Source organism: Anopheles coluzzii, chromosome 3 (genome assembly GCF_943734685.1).
Source record: "Anopheles coluzzii chromosome 3, AcolN3, whole genome shotgun sequence".
Classification (NCBI taxonomy): Eukaryota; Metazoa; Arthropoda; class Insecta; order Diptera; family Culicidae; genus Anopheles; species Anopheles coluzzii.
Genome location: NC_064671.1, coordinates 64,277,839 through 64,300,894, shown reverse-complemented (window position 1 = coordinate 64,300,894; position 23,056 = coordinate 64,277,839). Strand labels below are relative to the sequence as shown.

At 45.2% G+C, this 23,056-nt stretch overlaps 1 protein-coding gene across 8 annotated transcripts in view; it reads left to right on the top strand.

Annotated features, from left to right (window-relative positions):
* LOC120956657 (uncharacterized) overlaps positions 1–23,056 on the top strand; it is an 83,561-nt gene that overhangs the window by 45,880 nt on the left and 14,625 nt on the right. For all 8 annotated transcript variants that reach the window (XM_040378320.2, XM_040378319.2, XM_040378324.2 and 5 more), the window contains 8 exons: positions 4,797–4,959; positions 5,058–5,177; positions 11,921–12,360; positions 12,437–12,669; positions 12,862–13,220; positions 13,306–13,372; positions 13,441–13,560; positions 13,661–13,869. In XM_040378320.2, the coding sequence (XP_040234254.2) occupies positions 4,797–4,959; positions 5,058–5,177; positions 11,921–12,360; positions 12,437–12,669; positions 12,862–13,220; positions 13,306–13,372; positions 13,441–13,560; positions 13,661–13,869 (1,711 nt within the window). The remainder of the gene's footprint in view (positions 1–4,796; positions 4,960–5,057; positions 5,178–11,920; positions 12,361–12,436; positions 12,670–12,861; positions 13,221–13,305; positions 13,373–13,440; positions 13,561–13,660; positions 13,870–23,056) is intronic.

The following is a 23,056-nucleotide window of genomic DNA, read 5'->3' as shown; positions in this document are numbered from 1 at the left end:
AATGCAAATTCCCGTGGCAATTAATACTAACTAGCGTGTGGGACCCGTTTGGGGTGGAAACCTAAGCCCATCTTAAGTGAAGACCGCCAGCTGATCGTTAGATAGCTCCGGGCCGACCAACCAACCCACCCACTGTGCCAGTGTGCCAGGCAAAAAGGCAACAATTTGCCAACATTGTGTATGGCGGGGGTGTTTGTGTGGTGCGCCTGCAGTTTCGTTTCGTTGTGTGCATTCAAACCCATCGCCCTGTGGTTGTTTTGGCAGCGTCACAAGGAAAAACGCCGCTTGATTTAGGAACATCGTCACATCACTGCGCATGTTGGAGGGGGCCGCCGCTCGTTGCGAATGATTAATTGCAGTAAAGTTGGGGCTTTTGCCCCCCATGTACCATTGGGGAGAAGGGTAGGCAATTTCCCGAATCATCTGGTTGCCGTTTTGAGGTCGCCCAGTGCGCTCGCGATCGTTGCAATTAGTTGTAAAGTTGTGGCGCTTCTTCTTGGTTGGTGGTGTACAACGAACCATTCATTTAAAGTAATAGAAACGTAATTTTAGCTTAGCTTTTTCCTGTTTTTGCATACCCAACATACTTCCAAGTAGTTGTGTTTAGCCAATCACTTGATCGTTCGCTTGTTCTGCCGCGCTAACTGTCTCGCTCTCTAATTCGTTAAATTCAAATTTCAACCAAACGGACCGTTCGTTCTCTCCCCATATTGTCACCAAATGGTTGTTAGTGTGTCGCATGAATAATTCATTCAAAGACCAAGCCCCACGACACGAGACGACGAACACGAATGTCCGGCTGTCGATTTTTGGGTAGTTTTTTGTTCTTAAATCTTTCAATTTCACCCTATCCCCCCGCCTGTTTCTTACGGCTGAGCCCATTTGTGCGCACATTCCTTTGCAGCGTGTGACGGCCTCTCCTCTCTGCCACCCCAATCTTTGTGTCAACCTTCTGACCGTGCCGAGGAAACATTTTCTTCGCGAGTTTAAGTTGTTTTTTATGTGTGTTTCGCGCCGCATGCAGAGTGAAGAGGGGAAACGGTCCGGTTTAAGACGGTTTGACGGTTTATTTTTAAAATTTCCGTTCCTTCCATCAAACGGCGGACGGAGCAGCAGCAGAAGCAGTAGCAAATGGGCAGAACACCCTCACCCCCGATCACCCCACTTTTCGAGCGAACATGTTTGTGAATTGTGGACACACACACATACAAATGCATGTCTGAACTTTGTGTAGAAAACTAACAAAAAAGGCAACGAGTAAACTCCCCCGACGCCGAACCCTTCCATACCGAAGATAAACACATTCGGTACGGTTTCTAGTGTGTGTGCTTGTGTGTAGTTCCCTCGCGTGTCCGTCTTTCGTGTGCCCGGTTGCTGTTACGGTGATGTTTGTTTCGTTTAAACTTTTTCACAGTGCGCGCGCTGTTTATGCGTGAAAAATCTATCTTGCTCGGTACAAGTCGGGGAAGGCCCTTCACCCCTCTCCCTCCCCGCAAACGGTACAAAGCAAAACAATTTTTGGCTGTAACAATGTGGTTCTGTTTTCTATGACTGGTGATAGTGAGGAGTTCCGAAGGATACGCACGGTTTTTGATTCAGTGTCGTGGCCTTCTGGCATTTTAAGCTGATTTCAGGCGCAAAGAAACGGACAAACAGTGAGAGAGACGCGCAGATATCACAAAACAAGCTGCTTTGGAAGTGGTGGAGGAAATAAGGTGTGTGTGTTGCTTTGTATGAGTGCCCCGTGGTTGGTGTTTGTTAGTTTTGAATGCATGCCAGCGGAAAGGACGTCAACCGAGTCAGAAGCAAACGTGCAGCAAAGTAGCAGCAGCATCAGCGTGTCAAGATGTGGTTCCGCACGGGAAGCTTTCCAGATGATCGGTTCAGTGTGTCGACGTTGAAGAAGCGCATGCGGCGCAAGAACAAGAGCACCGACGATGGCCAGAAACAGGCGGATAGTGGTGAGGTGCCGGCAACTGGCAGCACCAAAGCGGCGACGTTGGACCGGCGCGAGAAGAGCAAAGATCGGAAGGGATCGGCCGATCGCGCCGGGTCGCCCAGTGGTCCGGTTACGGTTGGACTGATGGTGATTAGGCCACCGCCAAGGACGTACAAAAAGAGCTCCTCCAAGAGCCGGCTGGACGGGTCGAAGAAAGCGATCACCATGCCCATCACCGACACGCGCACTACGACCGGGTCGGCCACGATCAAGAGCTCCAAGTCGAACACGAACCTGAACATTAACACGCTGATTAAGAACAAGCTGAACCACAACAAGCATTCGCCGGCCAGGTTCCTGGCGAAGCTGGTCGATCACCATGATGGAGGTGGGGATGGTGGAACTGCCCCCGCCGGTCCATATCCACTATCTCCGAGTAAATCTGTAAGCAAATTTGATGATTTTTAATGGCTAAACCCAGTGGACCCCGAGAGCGATTGGAAGTGGGAAGGGAATTTCAATAAAAAAATATTCGAATATTTGGAGTTCCTAGTTTGGAGATTCAGTAGAACATAGTTATTCCTTTTCTTGGAATTCCAGTTGCAAATACTACAATTGTGGAGTTTTTGTCTAGTTTGTATCCTCCAAACTTGGAGCCAATACTTCAATGTTTTAAATTTTAATAGAAAATATCTCCTATTTAGGAGTCTCAATTCACTAGAATACTTCAAATACTTCTAGAGCAGAGCTATAATTGAACGTATTTAAAAATTTGGAGTCATAATAGGAAATTCTCCAATGAATTATAATTTTGAAGTTTAATAGAACACACTCCATGTTTGAAGTATCAATGCAAAATATTTCAATGTTTGGAGAATAGAATAGAAAACAGAAAATATTTCTAAATTTGGATTTCAGCAAAATATTTCATAAGTTGGAGTTCCAAGGGAACATATTCCAAAGATTGGAGTTGGTGTTCCTCCAATTCCTTCAAATTCTTTGAAGTTTTTTGTTCTACAAAGTTGCAGCAAATGCTCCAATATTTGAAGGTTTCGACGAAACTTTGTCTAAAATTTGGAGTCCCAATCAAAAAATTATCAATTTTTGAAGTTAATAAACAAAATTCCCAAAATTATTGGAGTTGAATTAAACATGACCATAATAGTATATTAGAAATGTTTGGGGTGTTAATGGAAAATTATTGGTGTAAGGAGTTCCAATAGGAAATGTTTACAGTTTGAGCGAGTGATAGACAATATTGTAAAGTTAAAACTTCTTATGGAATTGTTTAAAAAAATCTAAATCTTTCCTACGAATATTTCCATTTGGTTTCCATGTTTGTCTTGAATTTCCTTTACCGTCAAACTCTGCTTCTTCCAATCGCCCGTCCAACCGGATGACAGTCAAATTTATGTCCACTTAGAGAAAGAGAGAAACGCGTCCACAAACCAGATGTTTTAACTGCTTTGCGTATTATTTGTACGTTTTCTTTCTCCCGTTGCACTCGAACGCGAACCCGACAACCGTCTTGTTATAATGACAATGAAAATGCGCCATACGTCCGTCACGACGGTGTGACAACGCGCACATGTTTACGTCGGTGTGTGTGTTCTAATGTTGAATTCTCTCACACGACACAACAACGATCGGGCGTTATCCATTGCGGTACGTAAACAAACGTGTGCGCGCGCCTGCTTACAGATAAGTAGCTCCCGCGCACATCTGTTGCATCTCAGCAGTGGCAATCTAGCGCCCGGCCATCACAAGAAGTACAAGTTGCAGAAGTCCAAATCGCGCAAGGCTCTACAGCAGCAGCAGTCGAAGCGATCCTCGATTCTTTCGTCTACTGCAGCGGAGAGCTTTACCAAGAAGCCAGAAGCGAATACTCCGCACGAGGATGAAGACGATCGTGGAACCATCAACAGCAGGAAGAGGGTGCCATCGTCAGCGGGAGAAGATGAAGAGGAAGTTGATGATTCGGGTGACAGCACCGGAAATGGTAAATATTTCGCTTTGCTTGCAGCAGGGGTTGAGGAAAGGTTTTTGATAAGATTGCACAACGAACGAACGGAGCGCGTTCAAGTGGCTCATATGTTGAGGGGCATGTGTTTTTTCTACACGTCTTGGCGGATCAAGAGACCCTAACACGTGCTGATCGTCCATTTTAGGAACTTCAAACTCAGTTGGGTGTTCTGGCTATTTATTAGTACGTGCTTCAAAATGAACATTCAACATAAATATATATGCACGAATGATGCGTGCTAGTCGTTACCGTCTGTATGTCACAGACCTGCTGACCTCCGAGGTTGCTTGTATGAATGCTTGCCAAACGGTTCGCTCGGAAGTGATCAATTTTAGGCACAAAAAAAGCCATAAGACAACACTAAACAATGATGACGCAAGGAAGAGTGTCGTGGAACGCGTCCGGTACTGAAGAGAGCCTTCAATTTGCATAGACGACAGTGTCACGTCCCCAACAAGACCAACAAACCGCCGTCTGTTTGACTTATGTTGGGGAAACAAATGGGGAAAGGGAAGACTTTAAGGTTTGAACGGCTCAAGAAAAATCCTGGGTGACATCATCGTTGCGCGTCACCACCAAAACGACCGTTCGCTTTCATCATCTCATATTTCAATGAGTGTTTCAAACGCTTCACTGTTGTACCCTTGAAGTTGTTTGAAAGCCTTCAACTACGCGATGTACTTGACCGATAGTATTTGTTTATCATTAAAGTGTCCAACCATTATCGTGTCGTTTTCTGCAGCTTGACCAATTCCAAATACAAATTTAACACACTTTTTAGGGCATTTTGATGCTATTTGCTGACACTAATTTGCGTGTTGTGCGTCTTTATAGAGCGAGGAGCAAACACATCTCTAGCCCGGCAGCCATCGGACCGACGTCAGGACCTGAGTGGACAGCTAGCTAACACTAGCGGTGCCTCCGACCATCTCAACAACTCATCGTCCGATGCCTACGGCTACAAACAGTCCGCCGATGACGATCAGTTCCGTGAGAAGTAAGTCATTATTTTGTGGTTTATTAGATAGTTTATTTGTATTAATACTTAACGATGATTTTCATTATTTCCTTTTCACCTTCTCTCCCCGCACACAGTGTCAAATCCAAATCTGCCCCCGTATCGGTGAACCGATCCGAATCGTACAAGGAAAGATCGCAGAAGAAAACGCGCACCACGCGACGGAAAACGTCCGATCCGAGTCTCACAAAAACGGCGTAAGTGAATCGAGTCCCCTTCTTCCCGTTCGTTTTTAATTTCCTAAATTACGCGCAACCGGTGCTTCCTGTCCACAGAAAAGAAAACAGGGGGAGAAGCACAGTGCCCAAAGGAAGAGGGTTCTCGTGTGCAATAATTTTCATTCAAATATTTCCATGGAAGTGTGTTTTTTTTTTTATTCCTATACGTATTCGTATTTTTAAACCACGATTCACTTCCGTAGCAAAGAAGTGGTGACGCGGACCAACTTCGGCGTAATGTGTTAGTGCAAAGTTTATGGATGTGGGGAAAACATTTGCCTTAGCATTAAAGTAGGAAAATGCACACAAACATGCGGGCGCTCGCGCGCTAGTTGATCATTGGTACCGTGCCCGCGCATGTGATCAGCGCGACATGTTTTGACGCGTGCAGAACATAAAGCACGCGAAGCGTGTGAAGCTGTGCGAAGAGGCAACACAAATATGCCCCAGCCCCAGTGCCTCTTGAGGAATGTGCGCGGTGATCGAGAGAGAGAGAAAGAGAGAGGGAGAGATTGGAGGTGTTTATTACTGCCTGAGAGGAATTCTTCACAAGATTGTTGAGAAGGGGGAAGCAAAAAAACACGAATGAATGACGTCACGGTGCCGCAGAAAGAAGAGGCAAGAGCTGTATCCATGATTGACTACGATCGATTAATGAACCATCACCTGGGCAGCAGTTCTTCCCGCTCCCGGGCTACCAATTCGGGGAGGGAAAAGATAGCAAAACGGCTGACGTAAGCCGAAAATAGAACGCGTTTGATGATGACGATGACGACAACCGCACGTTTCGATGATGGTCTGTTTGCCGTTGACCTGCTTCTACCCATGCAGACCCAATAACATTCCTTGCTACCAGCGGTGTTGTTGTTGTGTTACTTCCTTGTTCGTTCTTTTTCCGACCGGGCAGCCGGGAAAGCATCACGCTACGCAAACATTATCACCAGTCGGTGAGGGCACAGGAGTTCGATATAATGTCGCCAAAGGGGATGCCGGAGGTTTGTTTTCCCTCTTTTTTTTTTTGGTACGCTCATACTACCCAGCATGATACTAAGCGGGCGTCCATTACTGTCATAAATGGGGAAAATTGAGCCCTCCAGGTCTAGTTCTATCGCTGTTAGGAGGGAGGAGGCTGTAAGGCTGTAAGAGGAGGGTTTTATGAAGCAATGTAAAGGATATGCTTACATGTATGATGTGTCAGTTAGAATAGTCACATTAGTTTGCAATTGATGATCCAATTACTCGGCATTCGACGGCAAGATAAAGCCACAGAACACATGCTGTGCGATATGATTGTAATTTATTCTTTCATTAGTTAGAAAGAGGTATAATTAAGTTCTGTTATTATCTGCCCACTCTTAAGCTATTAGCCCCGGCACCGGCACGGAACTTCTAGCTCTGGCTAGCCATCCACTTGTGCGATTAGGTGTGATGCACATTTGAATGAACGCTTTGGCCAAAGATGCACTTTTCTCTTCGTCCAGATGTTTATCGTACGATTCAACGCTTGTTCATCCCTCCTCACATGTTCACGATGGAATGCTCCTTCCCAGCCCAGGTGAATTAGCCGGGCTGGCGCTCTTCCCGTTTGCCCTACTTTTCAAAACTGTCGACACAGGCGACGCGACCGGTGTGGGTCGGCCCGGAGTCCGGATGACAGGATTGCGACAGTGTTACGGTTTATCGTTTTCCAGCGAATGACAGACGCCCGTTGTTCCCGTCCCAACGTTATGTACCCACGTGTGTGTGGTTGTGTGCGCAAACGAACCAGCCCGCGACCCCTCGCCATGCCGGCCCATCTTGCCGATTACTCGCCTGGACTTGCTCGGTTCTTCTCCGATTGGCAATATCGGTGCGCACTGATGAGGGCAGAAAAAATACTCACACCTTTCCAGGTTCCATCCACGACGCCCACCCAACTGACTATGGCTAGTGGTGTGCAGTAGAGGCAATGTTGTTGCCTTTTTTTCTTTTCTTTCGCGCACAACACTCTCTTCAGTTCGCGCGCACTCCGACTACTACTACTACTGATTTCGCTCACGCTGCTGCTGCTGGGACGACGACTGCGGGCAAGCCGCATCGGTCGTCGGCAACGATCTCTGGCACTAACGCGCCCGCACACGACGGTGGTGTAGCGCAGTAGCGACACTGTACCGTACCGGGACGGAACAGAATCGCGCGCGCGCTCGCTCTCACTCTCTCTCCAGGTGTGTGTGTGTGAGTGTGTGTGGTTCTGGAGTTGAGCTCATCTTTTACAACCGAAAACACGAGATTTGATTAGGATTTAGAAAGAGCCCACTTGGAGTCGAGGCATCATCGCCCGAATGCCCGGAATGCGGCGACGTTCCGTGCGCTTGGCGCGTGTCAAATCTGCCTCCTTCTCGACCGGCGGACCAAGTTCACCGTGCCTGTGAGTGTCTATGTGTGTGTGGATTGTGTTCATCTCAAGAATAACAGTGTACAGGATAAGATCACATTAGTTAACAGTGTACATCGCACGGAGAAGATCATCAACTTCGGAAATTTAGTTGCACCTTTTCCAAGAATGTATCCGTTTGCCAACTGCATTCCAATTGCAAACACTACCTCTATCGGCAAACTAATTCCAATTCCGGGCCTCCCTTTTTAAGTGGGTTTATTCATTTCCCTTGCAAGTCAAAGGTAGTGGTTCAAACGCGATAGCCAATCTCGAAACCTCGAAGTCGTGCCGAGATAGTGCCTAACCTTGGGGAAATTCTACACCACCTACTACCTACACCCCAACCCCAGTTGTACAGCATGTGTAACGCTCTAGCGCAAGCACACGCTGATCGGTATATGGCCTCCAGTGTGTCGTTGTTTGTGTGTGTAAACCAGCAAGGTGTTTGAAGTCGAATGTACAAAATACGAAAAAAAAGAAAGTGAAAAACATCTACCTTGTACAGAAAAACCCCATAGAAAATGCTCGAAAAAAGAAGGGAAAATCTTCAGCAAAACAGAGGAGGGTGGTATTTTTCCAATAGGATTTCCATTGGGTTTTAACGTAATGTAAACAGTACGCGCTTTTTTTGCTTTTGTTGCTCGTATGTGTTTTGTGAATTGCTACTACTACTACCACCACCATGCAGTAAGAAAGAAAAATATCTGTTTTTTGTGTTCGGAGAAAAGGTGGGTGTGCATGATTTTTTCTCGGTCTATTGCTACCTTCAGGAATGTTTACGACCCACAATATCCGTATGTTCCAGGATAGTATTGCGCGGTTGGTTTGCTTGAATTGGTCTACACTTCGGCGGTAGTTATCATTTTTTAATGTCTATATATTGAGGAACAGGAGAAAGTTCCCTACCAACAACCACCAAACACACATACCGAGGGATGGTATTCAAGCCAAAAAATAAATCCCCGTTAGGTTGTGGAGTGGTGGAGGAACATGATCCTGCAGAAAACCAATTATCAAGCGACTTCTTCCCCATTTCCTGTCGAGGGCTCTGTCAGCAGACTTTGTGTGTGTGTATGTGTATGGCCTTCCTCGCTCCTTTTTTTATTAGTTTTTACTATATCCTTTTTACCGAGAGGAGGGGTGGAGGAGAGCTTACCTACCTACCTGTCCCGCCCGGACCCAACCAACCTCTTCGATGATAAATGAGGCGTCCCAAAGTAGTGGCAATGCACACCGCCCACTTCTTCCTCCTTCAACCCCCAACCCACACGCTGCTGTAAAAAGGACACCAACTCCCAGCCGTCCGACAACGCCACACACAAATGTCAACAAAGTGTGTTGTGAGAGGGTAGGGAGGAAGGTTTGAAACGTCTCCCCTTCGGTACAGGTGCGAAGAAGGTGGGAAGTGCCCGGTGATCGTCCTTTTCGTTCGGATCGGGATCAGAATATCCCTGTTTCCCCTCCCATCACCATTCTTGGGCCGTGGGGACATGGGGAGGGAAGCCAGAGGAGCAGACGGCGTAACACGCCAGTTTTAATGAAGTTTCCTTCCTCGCCACTATCAACAGCGCGCTTTATTGGCCATCCATTTCGTAGGAAATGGATTTTATTGTCTCTCTTTCCCTTGGTCTAGAAAGGTGTGTGTGTGTGTACAGTGAGTGACCAAGTTTGGTATATGATTCCCTGTACTTCTTCTTGCAGTATTTTGAGTGCTAATCTTCAAAATTGCAATTACAAAATTAAACGATTGTTGAAGAAATTCTTATAAAGACTTTAAAAGATATACATGGAAATGAAAAAAAAAAAAAAAACAAAAATCCTCACTAATGGTGTCAATTTGCGTACTGTACTGTACGAATTAAGGAAGGAATCGGTGTGAATCATTGATTTTTCTTTTAATCGAGTGAGAGCTTTAACAAGCGAACTTTAACACCTAAGGGACTGGTTGATGACAATGATGACGACGATAAGGACATAACAACTAACCTGCCTTCGGAGTGTGTGTTGTTCATGTTGATTTAAAGTCAATTGATTTAAAATTCTGTTTTTTTAATGCAAAACAAAGACTCTTTCAATTTGTGCATCAAGATGATTTTCCTGTGTAAAAATATGCTTCCATACGATCACAACTCGGCAATGGCGTCTCTGCACAACAGTGGACACATGTGTTGATCATTATTCCTAGTTACTACGGAACAGTGCTCCGATGCTGTCATTCCTATGCACCTTTCAACGAATTTTTACTCTTTTTTTTCTCTCCGCCTCAGACTTTCATTATTTGTTCAATTCCGTCATCGTTCGGCGACAAACTTCGGCCCCATTCTCGTTGCAATCCATCCCAATGAGCACGTACTGCACATGTACAGCACCGGGAGGGTATGGACAGGGAAAGCGGGCACAAGACCCGGGTCACCCCCTTCTAACTCGCTTCCTAATTGACTGAGCAGAGCTGTGCCTGTGTGTTGCTGCTGATTAGTAAAAGTGTAGAACAAGGGATTAGCGGCCGGTCAGTGAAACAAACCTGCATGCGGTTGTGTGTGCACCTGAACCGCAGGGCAGTGGGACGGAAGTGTAGAGAGACGGCTATACTGCAATGGAAATGAATAAAGAACTACAGTAGGCGGGAGATCTGCAGGGGGAGAGACCGAGTGAGAGAGGGTTGATATTTATAAGAACGAACCGACGTGATGGTTGGTTGGTGGTGCACACTGTTATGGCCGACCCTCCCGTCCGAGTCAGTGGTCAGTTGTACGGCTTGTTGTTGGTGCAGTGTACTGTAGAACACCATGCTTCTCCATTGCCACACACACACACACACACAAACACATGTGTTGCTGTGTGTTGCGGTTCCTATTTTTTCCTTACCTCTGCTGCAACCTACCAATATCCATACGGAACTTGTAGATAGTCGGCAGCTCACTTCCAAGGTTTTGGCCATTTTTTCTGGGCGGATTCGAGGGAAATGGATAATGTGAGGCGGACGAGTTGTGTGTGTGTGTGTGTGTGTGTGTGTGTGTGTGTGTGTGTGTGTGTACGACGACGACGATGTGGGTTATGACAGCGGCTAAAAGAGAGTACAGCACAGGCACACACGTGCACGTTACAATATGTACACATAGGGGATAACCTCATTTGTCCCAGCAGGTTTTTATGCACACCAGGTTTGGTGTTAAGGTGAAGGTGATGAATTTGCATTTAAAATAACCTTTCCGAGTAGTAACACACACACATACGGTGGGTTCATTTTAGCACTGAACTAGAAGAAAAGCGGGATGGTATTTGTGTGGGTGTGTGCCGATGAAAATGGAAATATTTTGGGATTTTTCCATTCAATATCAAGGAAGTCGTTTACAATTAAGCTAATTTCTTAACAAAATTGGTAATGTTTTATTTAAAGGAACATTGATTACAGCTAAACGTGAACAGCTGTAATATTTCAACATTATCTGGCCAGTATTGAAGGTCTCTCTGGTCGTAGTTATGCTGAATACTTATTTTACAGGTTATTTAGGACAGAGCTTACTTCACTGTTAACCCTACCACCATTAGTGTACAATTAGGCCATGGAAATGTCATCAGAATCATCAACCTACGACGCTTACATGATGGTTACAGGTGTTTGCAAATGATGTGAACCAGATGGCATACTTCCTGCACTCCGCGTGATATTTCCTCATGTCTTGTTTGACCTATGACCTTGTGATTGGACATAATATGAAAACACGGATGGCAGTGACAGATAATGTGTCACAAAGAGGTCCGAACGAATGCCAATACAGCTGAAAAATTCTGTGAATTGAACTACTTTACTATATAGCTGCGCTTTTATTCCTAAACATTATTTCATACGATTCTATAATCATGATTGAAATTTTGAAACGAATCTAGAATGTTTTATGATTTTGTGAAGAATTTTTAAAGATTCATGAATATTATATGAAGATTTATGAATCTCTAGTTGTATATGAATCTTTAGTGATTCATTGATCTGTTGTGGTCAAAAACACACAAGTGTTTGAGGGTAAGATTTCCCTTAAAAGAAACCGTATTCGTGGTACAAATGTTTAGAGAGTAATAACTCTCTTTATGGTCATAATTAGTGAGAGATTGATGACACTAAAGAGATTCAAGATTTAATGGAGATTCTACAATTTTAATAGATTCATGATTGTGTGTCTTCTTCAAGCGTTGTTTGTGGATTCATCTTCAAACGTTATAGTACAGCAACTAATCGACGACGTTTTAAGCGCTCTTTTCTAACAAATTATTATGCTCTTCTTTTCCACCCTCTCTCTCTCACACACAGTGACGAACAGAATGAGGCGTCCTCGTTGGCCAACAACAACTATTCCAGCAGTTCCACATCTAGTCTTCCATTGGCACTGGACAGCCGATCGGCCTCGATGGAGGCGGTCGGTGGCGGTGCAACGACTGCGGTCTCCTCGGCTGGTCCAGCAGGAACCGTCAGTGGTATCAACCCGACGCACTCGTCACCGGGCGGCGTCGGCCTACCGTCGAGCGCGTCCACCACGAGCGGCGGCACCGGTGGTGGTTTGCATGGTGGCCCGGTCGGTAGCGGAGGCAGCGGTGGACCGGGCGGCCTGAACGTTCCTACCGCCCGCGAGTGGATCGACAGCGACGACGAGGGTACGGTCGAGCCGGAGGCGGACTGGAGCTCGAACATCGCGCCCGAAATACTCTCCTCGATCGGCGACCTGGAAAAGAAGCGCCAGGAAGTGATTAACGGTATGTGTGTTTGATATATTACTATAAAGAGTCTTCAACTGATCGTGTTTCTTTGTCTGTGTCCTCCCAATTGTAGAGATTTACCAAACCGAGCGCAATCACGTCCGCACGCTGAGGCTACTGGAGGGCATCTTTATGCGGCCACTGCAGGAGTCCGGTGCGCTGCCGCACGACCTACTGAACCTGCTGTTTCCCCACTCGCTGATCCACCTGAAAGATCTCCACACTGCGTTCGAGCTGAAGCTAAAACAGCGGCGCAGCGAGCACGGCAACATCGTACGTGAGATCGGTGATCTGCTGCTGACTATGGTAAGGGTGAACGAACGATCGGCGATTATGAGAAATGAGTCAGTGAGCTCAATGAATGTGATCTTGAAATGATCTCACCATTGAGCTTAGGAAACTACTTTAAAACTGCAATTTGCTTCTACTATACTCACTTCATTGATCGCAACCAGCGAAAAAACTGCCATATACTAATGTCTCCCTTTTCTCCCGCAGTTCGACGGCCAAACCGGTGAGGAGCTAAAGGAACATGCGGCCCACTTCTGCGCCCGGCAACAGATCGCCCTGGAGGCGCTGAAGGAGCGGCGGAAAAAGGACGAGCAGCTGCAGCGCATTCTGACCAAGGCCGAATCTCACAAGGCGTGCCGCCGGCTGCAACTAAAGGATCTGCTGCCGACCGCGCTGCAACGGTTGACCAAGTATCCGCTGCTGTTCGACAACCTGTATAACTTTACCGTGCGCAGCACGCCGAAGAACGAGGGTGAGGCGCTCGCGATCCGGAAGTCGCACGAGTCCGCCAAACGGATACTGGATCACGTCAACCAGGCAGTGCGAACGGAGGAAGATATGCATAAGTACGTGTGGAGACGCGCGTAGTTGGTGGATGAATGCGGGGTTTGATTGATTGATCTTTCTTTGTCTTTCTGTGTACTCCGATAGGTTGGCAACAATCCAACGCAAACTCGACAAGAGTGGGCTGGATAAGGAAGCTGCTGTTGAATTTAAGGTACGAAGTTGTCATAATTTGATTTTAGAGTTGAGTTTAATTTGTAACTTGTTGTTCCTTCGTCACAGAATATTGATCTAACCGTACGTAAGCTAATCCACGATGGGCCTTTAACGATGAAGAAGAATCCAGGTGTACAACTGCATGGGCTGCTGTTCGAAGATATCATGGTGTTGCTGCAGAAGCAGGTTCGTACCTCCTAGCAGCCTGTTAATTCAAAGCAATAACCTGGATTTTTTCTTTCTTGTCCATGTGCGTCCCCCCCCCCCCCCCCTCCCCCTTTACCAGGATGACAAGTATCTTGTCAAGTATCACTCTAGTCCCGGGCTCGGCGGAAGCGAAAGCAAGTACGCCGAGGGCCGCTTTAATCCGATCACCAAAATCCATCTCATCCTGGTGCGACAGAGCGCCGTCGACAAAAACACGTTCTTCCTAATCAACACCAACGTCTCGCAGATGCTGGAACTGACCGCGCCGAGCAGCACCGAGTGCAAAACGTGAGTAATGCGAACGGCTCGTAACAAGGCCCTTATAGGGGATAGGCGCAAAATAACTACATACGGGGAGGGAAATTACGTCAAATGATCTGTTTTAAAGATTTGTAAAGATATGATGCCCCCCTTACGTACGGACCTTGAGTTTTGGACAGCTATTTGAGGTGTTTCTTTCAACCTTTAAACCGCCTAAAACCTATCTGGTCCATGCATCACGTGTAGGGTTTAAATTTAAATAATAATGGCAATGTCAAAGGAGCGTGAAACCGAAAATCCTGTTCTGCGATGCGTTGACGCAGACAAAACAAAACGATCAGTTTGGACAGTGTGTAGGTTGACAGTTGTGTGACTGGTGACCCTCTAGAAGGGTTAAGTATGCTAGATACAAGATCAATGACAGGCTATTGTTGTGCCTCATGTATGAGATCTACAATGTAAGGCATCGTTTATCACTTATCTCTCGCTTTTTTGAGCGGTAAATAACGCTTTTCTTAGAAATAATCTGAAATAATGTTGTCAAACAGCTTCTCTCGTATTGAACCGACCTGTAACAGTGAAGGCGAAACATTGTACCTTCTTTTAAATATGTACATCTCGGTGCACTAATATTGTTTCACCCTTTTTCTAGCTTTTGTTTTTTACCGTCCAATGAGCAACACTCCTCATTAGACGCAAATGGGCATGACAACGACAACGACAGAAAGCCAACCCGATATGTGCTGTTTGGTGTAGTATGTACTGCTCTAAATTTAGGTTGCCAATTTTTCCCCACTTCTCGGAACGAAAAATGGTGCTTCGGTACGCATGAATCATCGTACCCTTATTGTGAGCGGTTTGTGTTTTGTGCTGGATATATTTAGGAAAAAGGTCACCATATTTGGGTTCTTTGAAGTTGTGTTTTGAACCCAAAAAAAAAAAAAAAAATGGGAGAAAATTTGTATTTTAACTTAAACGTTTCTTTTGCTGGCGTAGACCAAGCACATTACTCATCATTTGCTGACCAGAGAAAAGCTAACTTGTGTAATATGCACACTGCCGTGTGTGCTGATGGGAAGAGTTTTCCCGTAACACTGTACAGGTGTTTTGATACAAAGCACGGTGGAAAACGGCATCAATTCATTTACACACCTTATGCTTACACTACGGGGTTACGCCGACCAGCTGCTACTGTCGCCACAATTACTTTCTCCTGTTTTACGGTGACAACGGCAAACAGGTTTTCCAACGATGCTGTTGTGTATTTGCGCCTGTTCAATGAGCTGATACGGCGACACTGCCGTGTGTGCTTGTCTGCCTATCCTTCATTACCCCTGGACTGGTTATTGTTTCATCTCCCGCTGCATGTTGGCAGTCGTGTGTGCAGATTATGATGATGATGGGGATGATGTAAAAAGGGGTGTATGTGTGTGTTTGCCTTGCATCAATTGCATCTGTAAGGCAGAAGATGCAGTGGAAACTTGTTTCTAGCTCGTTGCCCTCTCACGCGCCTTTCGACCGTAGAGTGCAAGCGGAGGTCTCGTGTGTGGCAAACGGGAGCATTGACAACCGGCTAAGGTGTAACACGTGCAATTAAGCAATATGATAAAGCGCGTACCGAGAAAAGTGCCCCCAATGTCAATCGATTACGTGGCCCAGTGGATGCTCCAGATGTTGTTTGTTTAAAGCGCGATGCGTACTTTCCCGTCTAATATTGTAACATGTTTTAAAGAAGAACGTTGTTTTTACAAGAAACTTCTTAAGCGAATGAAGGCAGCACTCAGAAGAAATGATTAACAAACAAAATATACGGATAGGCGTGGGAAGCGTTGCTCAGGTAGCGCCTCCGGTGACTGTCAAGAATGAAGCCCTGCGCATGCTGCCTTGGGAAGTACACTGGAACGAGACGAAAACACAACAAACAAAGCTCTCTCCAGCCTTGGGGTGTGCCGCCCTTAGCGCTGTGGGTTGCTTTTTAATTGTCATAAGTCGCGTTCCACTGGAAGTTCAAAAATTCATCCTACTTTTTGTAGGTTACACGCTCGCATGGTAAGGCTCGCTTGATGCGCAATTTGTAGCACATCCATATCCCTGCGTAGCATGTGTTTACTGCTGCTGCTGCTGCGTACGTGTTTGGCTGACCACAAATAGAACCCGCAACCCTGGGGGAAGGAAAGCACAACGGGGGGCGGAGGTTCGATCACATATACTAATCAAACGCCGATCGATGGCCACAACGATGAAACAGTTTCCACCCGTCGATTGGCCGGCCCACCCGACATTGGTGTGAAAAGACATTAAGCAGGCTGGAACGGCGCACGCACACAGGCGAATGGCCAGAATCAACATCCACCACCACCACCACCACCGTCGTCACCTTGCTTCTCCACCCAGCATCTGTGTGTTTGGCAGGTCAAGTACACATGATGACGATGCCGCCGCCGCCTGTTGCTGTTTGGTCAACGCCAGCGAATGTTGGAGCGCGGTACGGCATAGTGGATCCCTTGGGGGTAATGGTGGCCTGTGTCCTGATTTTTCCTTTGCCGGAAAACTCCCTTTTGTTTGCCTTTAGAGTCAGTCGGTTGCGCTGCTGCTTTTTAAGGGGGTCTGCCACTCTAATTCTCTCCCCGTCTCTTTCTCTCTCCCTGTGTATATGGAGCGCAAACGTGGCGTGCAGTGTGGCACGGATTCGTAAAACGCGTTAAATTTGCACGAAAGCAAATGAAACACCACCCCACTCCTTCCGTGCAGCAACGCGCGTGATGATCGAACTGTGCTTGCCACGACGAACCCACACAAAACTACCCCCCTTTTGGGTGGGAGTAAAATCTGTAGTCAAAATAATTTGTGCTAAAAAGAACAGCTTTCAGTGTGCGCTCGCGCCCATCTAAGGATGAGAGGAGCTGTGCACGAGCGGGGAGCTGTCTTACTTTTAATGTGGCTCTTTATATTTTTCCACCACACACCCACCCTTTCACATGGAGGGTGGTTTGTGTAGGTCGAGGTTTTCCGATTTTCGGTCGGCACTGGAAAAATGTTCGAGTTTTCCATAGCTCCCAGGAAGCCCTCGGGGGGAGAACGGAAATCGAACGAACACATAAAATTATCACAACACTGTGTAGAGGGTTGCACATACACACATACCCATACACACAACATACAAGATACTGTAGAAGAACTTTTTACGTGATTTGATGGGTGATGGGCGTGGTGTGTGGCGTGGGTGAGTGCAATTTTGAAATGTGTTTGTTTTTTTTTCGCTTGAAAAAGAGGTACAGTCTTCAGGCAACATCGGAACATGAAATATAAATTTGTTTTAACCGGAATTTCTCACCCAAGATTAGATACAAAGTATGCTTTTTCTTTGTAAAATAAACGTACAACATTGCAAACGATGCAAAATTCATGTTTTCTGGTGGATTTGTTGCATCAAATAATTAATTCAAAATATTAATAATAAAGCAAAGACTCAAATGAGTATTTTATAAGCTTTCAATGTATGTAGGAGGAGTCCATTCGGTCATTGAGCTATCAAATATTTTTTTTTAGAAATTCAAATTTTCGAATATTTTGTTCGTTCTTAAAATGAATTAACATTTAAAGGCTATTACAGCGGTTTTACTTGATTTCGCAAGCGTAGCAACGTTGATCGCAACTGCAGCATTTGACAGGACAAGCGCATCAGTTGTTTTCAGAACGTCATCATGCTTACAACCTTCGCACTTGATTTCACAAGCGCGGTACACGATATCACAATTCCAGTGATGCGAATTCAAGCAAGTATTCAACTACATATGTTTAAACAGATTCAGCTCAATTGACAGCTTGAAAAATTGATTGTTTAAAAAATCTACAATACTTATTCACATAAATTCAAAATTATAAAGGACGAACATTTGACCTAACTCTGTACTTTCCATTTTCGGATGTGTGCATTACATTGAAAACGTTTTTAGGCGCTGGTTTAATGATTGCTTTAAGTCGAAAAACCCTTTGTAATATTGTATACCGTGCTTGCGATATCAAGTGCGAAGGTTGTCTTAAGAAGTGAACTTTATAACTTGGAAATTGGATTCTGTGGTCCCTGTTTTAGACAATCTTATTTGGATTCTAACAGGAATTCGTGTAAGAAAGTGTCCCACAACTATGAGAACCCCTGAAAACCCCTGTAATTCAAGTCAAATATTTACAGACGCTTTTTTTAATACAAATAATTTGATGATTAGATATTGTTTTTCACACTTATTAAAATATGTTCGATTGCAATAATTGCAATAAATACTCCAATTACTCACGCTTTCATAAGCCCACAAACCAAACCGATCCAGTCTAAAAACTCCCCCCACACCGGTATGACAAACTTCCTTCCTTACTTCCTTCATCATTTGATCGGCTCAAACGAACGCTTCTTCCATCTGCTACCCCGAGCCTCTTTCCCACAAAGCAAAGGGAACGGCGCGCACGAGCGCACTTCGCCGAACAACGACGACGAGAGAAAGAAAGAGCGAAAACGACAAGAGCAGAGCGTACTGTTTGTGTTAGATAAACTGCGCAGGGTTCGGTGGGTTCAGGTTCGCGCCACAGACGAGCGGAGGGAGGGAGCGGGTGCCCTTTTGGCTGCGGTGGAAGCAACGGCAGCGTCATCGCTCAAGTAAGTGGCGGCAAAGACAAACCTTATAAGACAGTCCGCAAACCGGCATGTGCGGTTCAGTTTTCCCCGAGCGTGTGTGAAAACCGGACGCATCCTTCGAGCGTGTGTTCGATCGCGCGCGTGTTTGTGTTTGTGTGTGTGTGTGTTTGGGGGCTTTAGACCTCAAGAGAACCGGACAATAGGAAACGAGTGAGGGGACGACGTGGGTTGTGTTTTGTTTTCGATGAGAAAGTGGCATGAAAATGTTAATTGGAAAAGTTTAGCAACGGTTTTTGATTACCCCAAAAACGTGGATAACGTGTGTGAGATAATTAATAGTATTTACAGTCCTACCCACCGTGTGTATGTGATTTCAAAATTTACGTATTTTTTTTTTTCAAGTAACCAATGCGAACAAGGTTTAAAGTTGAACATAATTCATTCGGCAGTTTGGAGATGTTTTTAGTGTGACCATCTCCCACAGGGTCACTTTTTCTTAAATCTGTCGAATTAGCCATACACCACTCATCGTCATCTGTTCTGGTTCTGTCGGGTGGAAAATGAGTTGAAATGTTTTTCCTTCTTCCGTTTCGGTCAACGAGTTTCTAACACTGCGGCGGCAGCAGCAGCACGCTCGTTGGTTATAGTTTTTTTTTCTCCCCAATTGCGGGACCCGTGTGTTTGTTTACATATCATTCAACATTATTTAGAGATCGATTTGGGTAAACGGCGTTCAGGAGGGGGGAACAAGGCAACGAGCAAACGCACGCACATGCTGCTCCACTCACTGACACTGTTGCTGCTGATGGCCAACTGATTTTAAACTAAACCGCCGTCATTTGCGTCTTGTTTCTGTTTTGGTGTAGGATGATGGGGGAGGGGCAAGGGAACAGTTTTGCATCATTTTTGTGCTAAACAGATGATATGAAAAGTGAAAAAAGGGAGTTGGGTGATGTTTTTTTACAGTGCGGTGGGCGAGCAGTGGAAAAAAGCAATAATGTGAACAGATTGTGTTTGATGAGCAAAAAGTGTGAGAATTTTACCAAACAAATCTTTACTTTGTTCGCACGACACGCTTAAAACTAAATGTGTTGTTTGCATCTTGTTTTGTGTGTCGATTTGTTAGTGTTCGTTGGGAAATTATTAATTGCTGAGACATTACACTAACGCGTCAAGGATATTTGATGGCAGTTTCAATGCCATTTTGCAGCTTTGGCTTGTGATGTAGTTGTGGCTATCAATTTGCTAGTTGTTTGCACATATTTTTTTTTTAAATTGTGGACAGATCTCTTTGAAAAACAAAATCAAAAAAACGATCAGTAAGCTGGATCGCTGCTTATAATAGGCTTATTACATGCTTCTACTCAATCTGTTCTTGTGGCATAGTCGTGTACGCGACTATAACAACAACATGTCCATCTAAGGGTAAGGTGTCGAATCTCGAATAAACCCGAGGTTCCACAGAACTAGTGATTTATCCTGCACTTAGGGTTGATGAGACACAGATAGCCAAACCTATGAATGGGTAAAATAACATGTCATCAACTGCAATTATGTGAGACAAAATAGTAATTAATGATGCGAGTGGTGAATGTGAATGTGGATGAAAACACTAATTTTTTACACAATCCCTTCCGTTTCCAGTACATTCTTGTCCCACTAATCACGAAAATCTCATAATAAATGTCACTCAAATTCTACGTTACAACAAATAGCAAGCAAGTTTATAATGGGTGTTTCGAAAAAAAAAACTCAATCTGCTTTTTCAAAAAAGCGTATTATAACACTTTTTAATTAATTATAAAAGCGTATTATAACATCCTCCTTAACTTGAACCCGTTAAACTCCGATGGTGTTGCGCGCTATTGTGTATAATTTACTCAAGGCTTACTATTGGTATACCAAGGCTTTATCGAAATAGAGATTCGAATTTACGACGGATGTGCGTTGCAAACCCTACGCGTCTATCATCTGCACTATTTGACAGGTCGGTAATGTTGACCGTTAAAAGAACTCTTTAGCTAACTTTCGCTCTCTGTCCCGCATTTGCACGATCGTGCGTGAAATGATCGGTTTCGTGTTTATGTATATATTTACCCTTTTTTATTGTAATTGAGGTGCATGCAAGTGCATCATTCACCTTCCTAGCTAAGCACATTAAATGAATTGGCTACAATAGTAAACCCCCCTCCCCCTCACATTCCACCAATCGAATTCAAACTCCGCCGTCCGACTGAACGAGCTTGAGTGATTGAATGTTATGGAATATACTAGCACTACGCCCGAACTAGACTAAATTGTCTGCAGTTGATATGCGATATCTCTCCCCAACTCCTAAACCACCTTGCCTCAGCCGGGGGAGTGTATGCAAACACGCCTGTTGTGTTGTGGAGTGTAGCTGAGCGAAACAATAGTATCGTTATTGACATGTCAACAGTCACCTGGGGACGTGCGCTAGCAGCCCTGAAACCGCACACATGTAGGCCGCCCGCGTTCGTTTGCTATTGGACAATTAGAATGCCGGTTTAAACGTCTGTTGCTTTGCTGCCAGTACGATAAACATTCAATTAACTCCACCCGTGCTCTCCGTACTCGATGGAGGAGTACTGTATTGAGTGTGTGGAGCAAATGCAAAACACCGCAGTGCCACATTCCGAGTCGCTACATACCACGCAAAGAAGGATACTAGTGATGCCATTCTCCATTTATGTGCATGTGCCCAGAGTTCTTATCATCTTGTCGCATCATTCAACCGTTACAATTCTTGACAGCTTTAATGACGTGTATGTGTGTGTGAGTGTCTTTCTCCCTCGATTTCCAACGGCGGAAGTATCCGTCATTTTCGCAACCCTTTTTTTGTTATTTGAGCTTTACGTTTCGCTTTAATGTTAAATGTTAGCTTGTAAAAGGAAATGACACCCGTCGACTGTGACAGCGATATGCCGGAATCACTGAGCACTTGAGTTTTGCCTTAGACTGTTTCCTTTACGTTCCCCCAGAAACCCCACCGAAGCTCTCGGTCCGATTTCATTTCGCTCCAATCTAGCGTGAAAGTAGTGATATGTGCAGAAAGACGCCACGGAGGAAGAGGGAAGGCTGCTGGGGTAGAATCGATATACGCCCGTGCGACGACTTCCAATGCCAAAACCGCAATTGATTAGCGCAGCGTTTTGAGTTTCACTTTCGTTTGCGGTTTCGGACTCTGTGCTCGGGCGCAAAACGTATTTGCTTTCATGGCGCGCGAGCTTTCGAAGTGAAGGACTCACATAAAAAAACCTACATTTTTTGCAGTCTGTGCTGGTCGCAACGCAATTCTAACGGTCAGTGCCGAAAGCTCCGGTTTACCCTTTAACCCTTCTACATCGCACACGTCAAAATGCTGGTATGGGGACTCACGTAGAAAAGATCACGCCGATCTGCACCAAAAAGGTTTGAATTACGCCAGAAGTGACGCTTACACAGAGACACGAGAGAACGGACTGCTGCTGCAAGGTTATCAGTTACACAAAGGTTTCCAGATTTTCAAACGTCGTGTGCCCAGTGTCCGGGGCCTAAAGATCACATTTCCTCAGAATTCCGTCACACTCGCTTGGGTTGAGGTTTGGGATTCCTTTCCCGGTTTGTCACAAAAACAGCTTTTGCGCGCTGGGGAGGAGGATGATGATTAAATTACTCACGGGGCGACTTTAAGGTTTGATGTTTGGTACTAAGCAACATTTCGGGCCAATTTTTGCTATCCCCCCCCCTCTTCACGGTCAGATTGTGTCCATAAAGACGAGATTCTATTGCGGGTGGTGACTCTCGTTTATGATATTGCAGTTGGTGTTGCGCGCCAGTCCGCCAGTGCGAAAGGCGTGCGCTTGCTCGCGTGGTATTCAACGTGATGAGAGCAAATGTGTGCCAATGTGATAACGACATAATGCGCTAATGGTGCCCACAGTCCAGTGGAACTATTCCAGCGGGATGGGACGCAGCAGGGACGTTAATAGTGTTACCTAACGTTAGGTTGTGCCCATGTGTGGTGTGCGCTTGATTACAGCATGGCTTTCCAAATAATCCACCAGTGTTAAAGGGAGTAACAGAGGACGAAGCGAAGAGTGTTTGGAAATTTATAATTGGCATTGTGTTGTCCTTTTCTCAAACGTGATATGTAGACGATATACAGGGTTTCTATAGGATTTTCGGACGTTTTTTTCACTTATGTGTGAATCAGTTACATGATGTTAGAACAGTGTCTCATTATTTTTGTTTTAATACTCTTTCTACGCTCTATTTATTTACTGTTTCTTTACTATTGTTGAACGTGACCCAACATTTTTACCTTTGCTGAGTCAGTTGAGCATGTTGGAGTCTTTTACAATATTAGTCAGTTCTTTATATGATGTTTGGAGCGATTCCGTGGTACAGTCGTCAGCTTGAACGACTCAATAATATGCCCGTCATGGGTTCAAACATGGAACGTGTGCACTAAACAGCGATTATTGCGAGAATCTGTAAAATAAAGATACCAGATCCGTCGTTAATCCTGGTCACGGCATCAATGTTCGAATAAGGGGTTCTTTCGCGTTTCGTTGTAACTTTTAC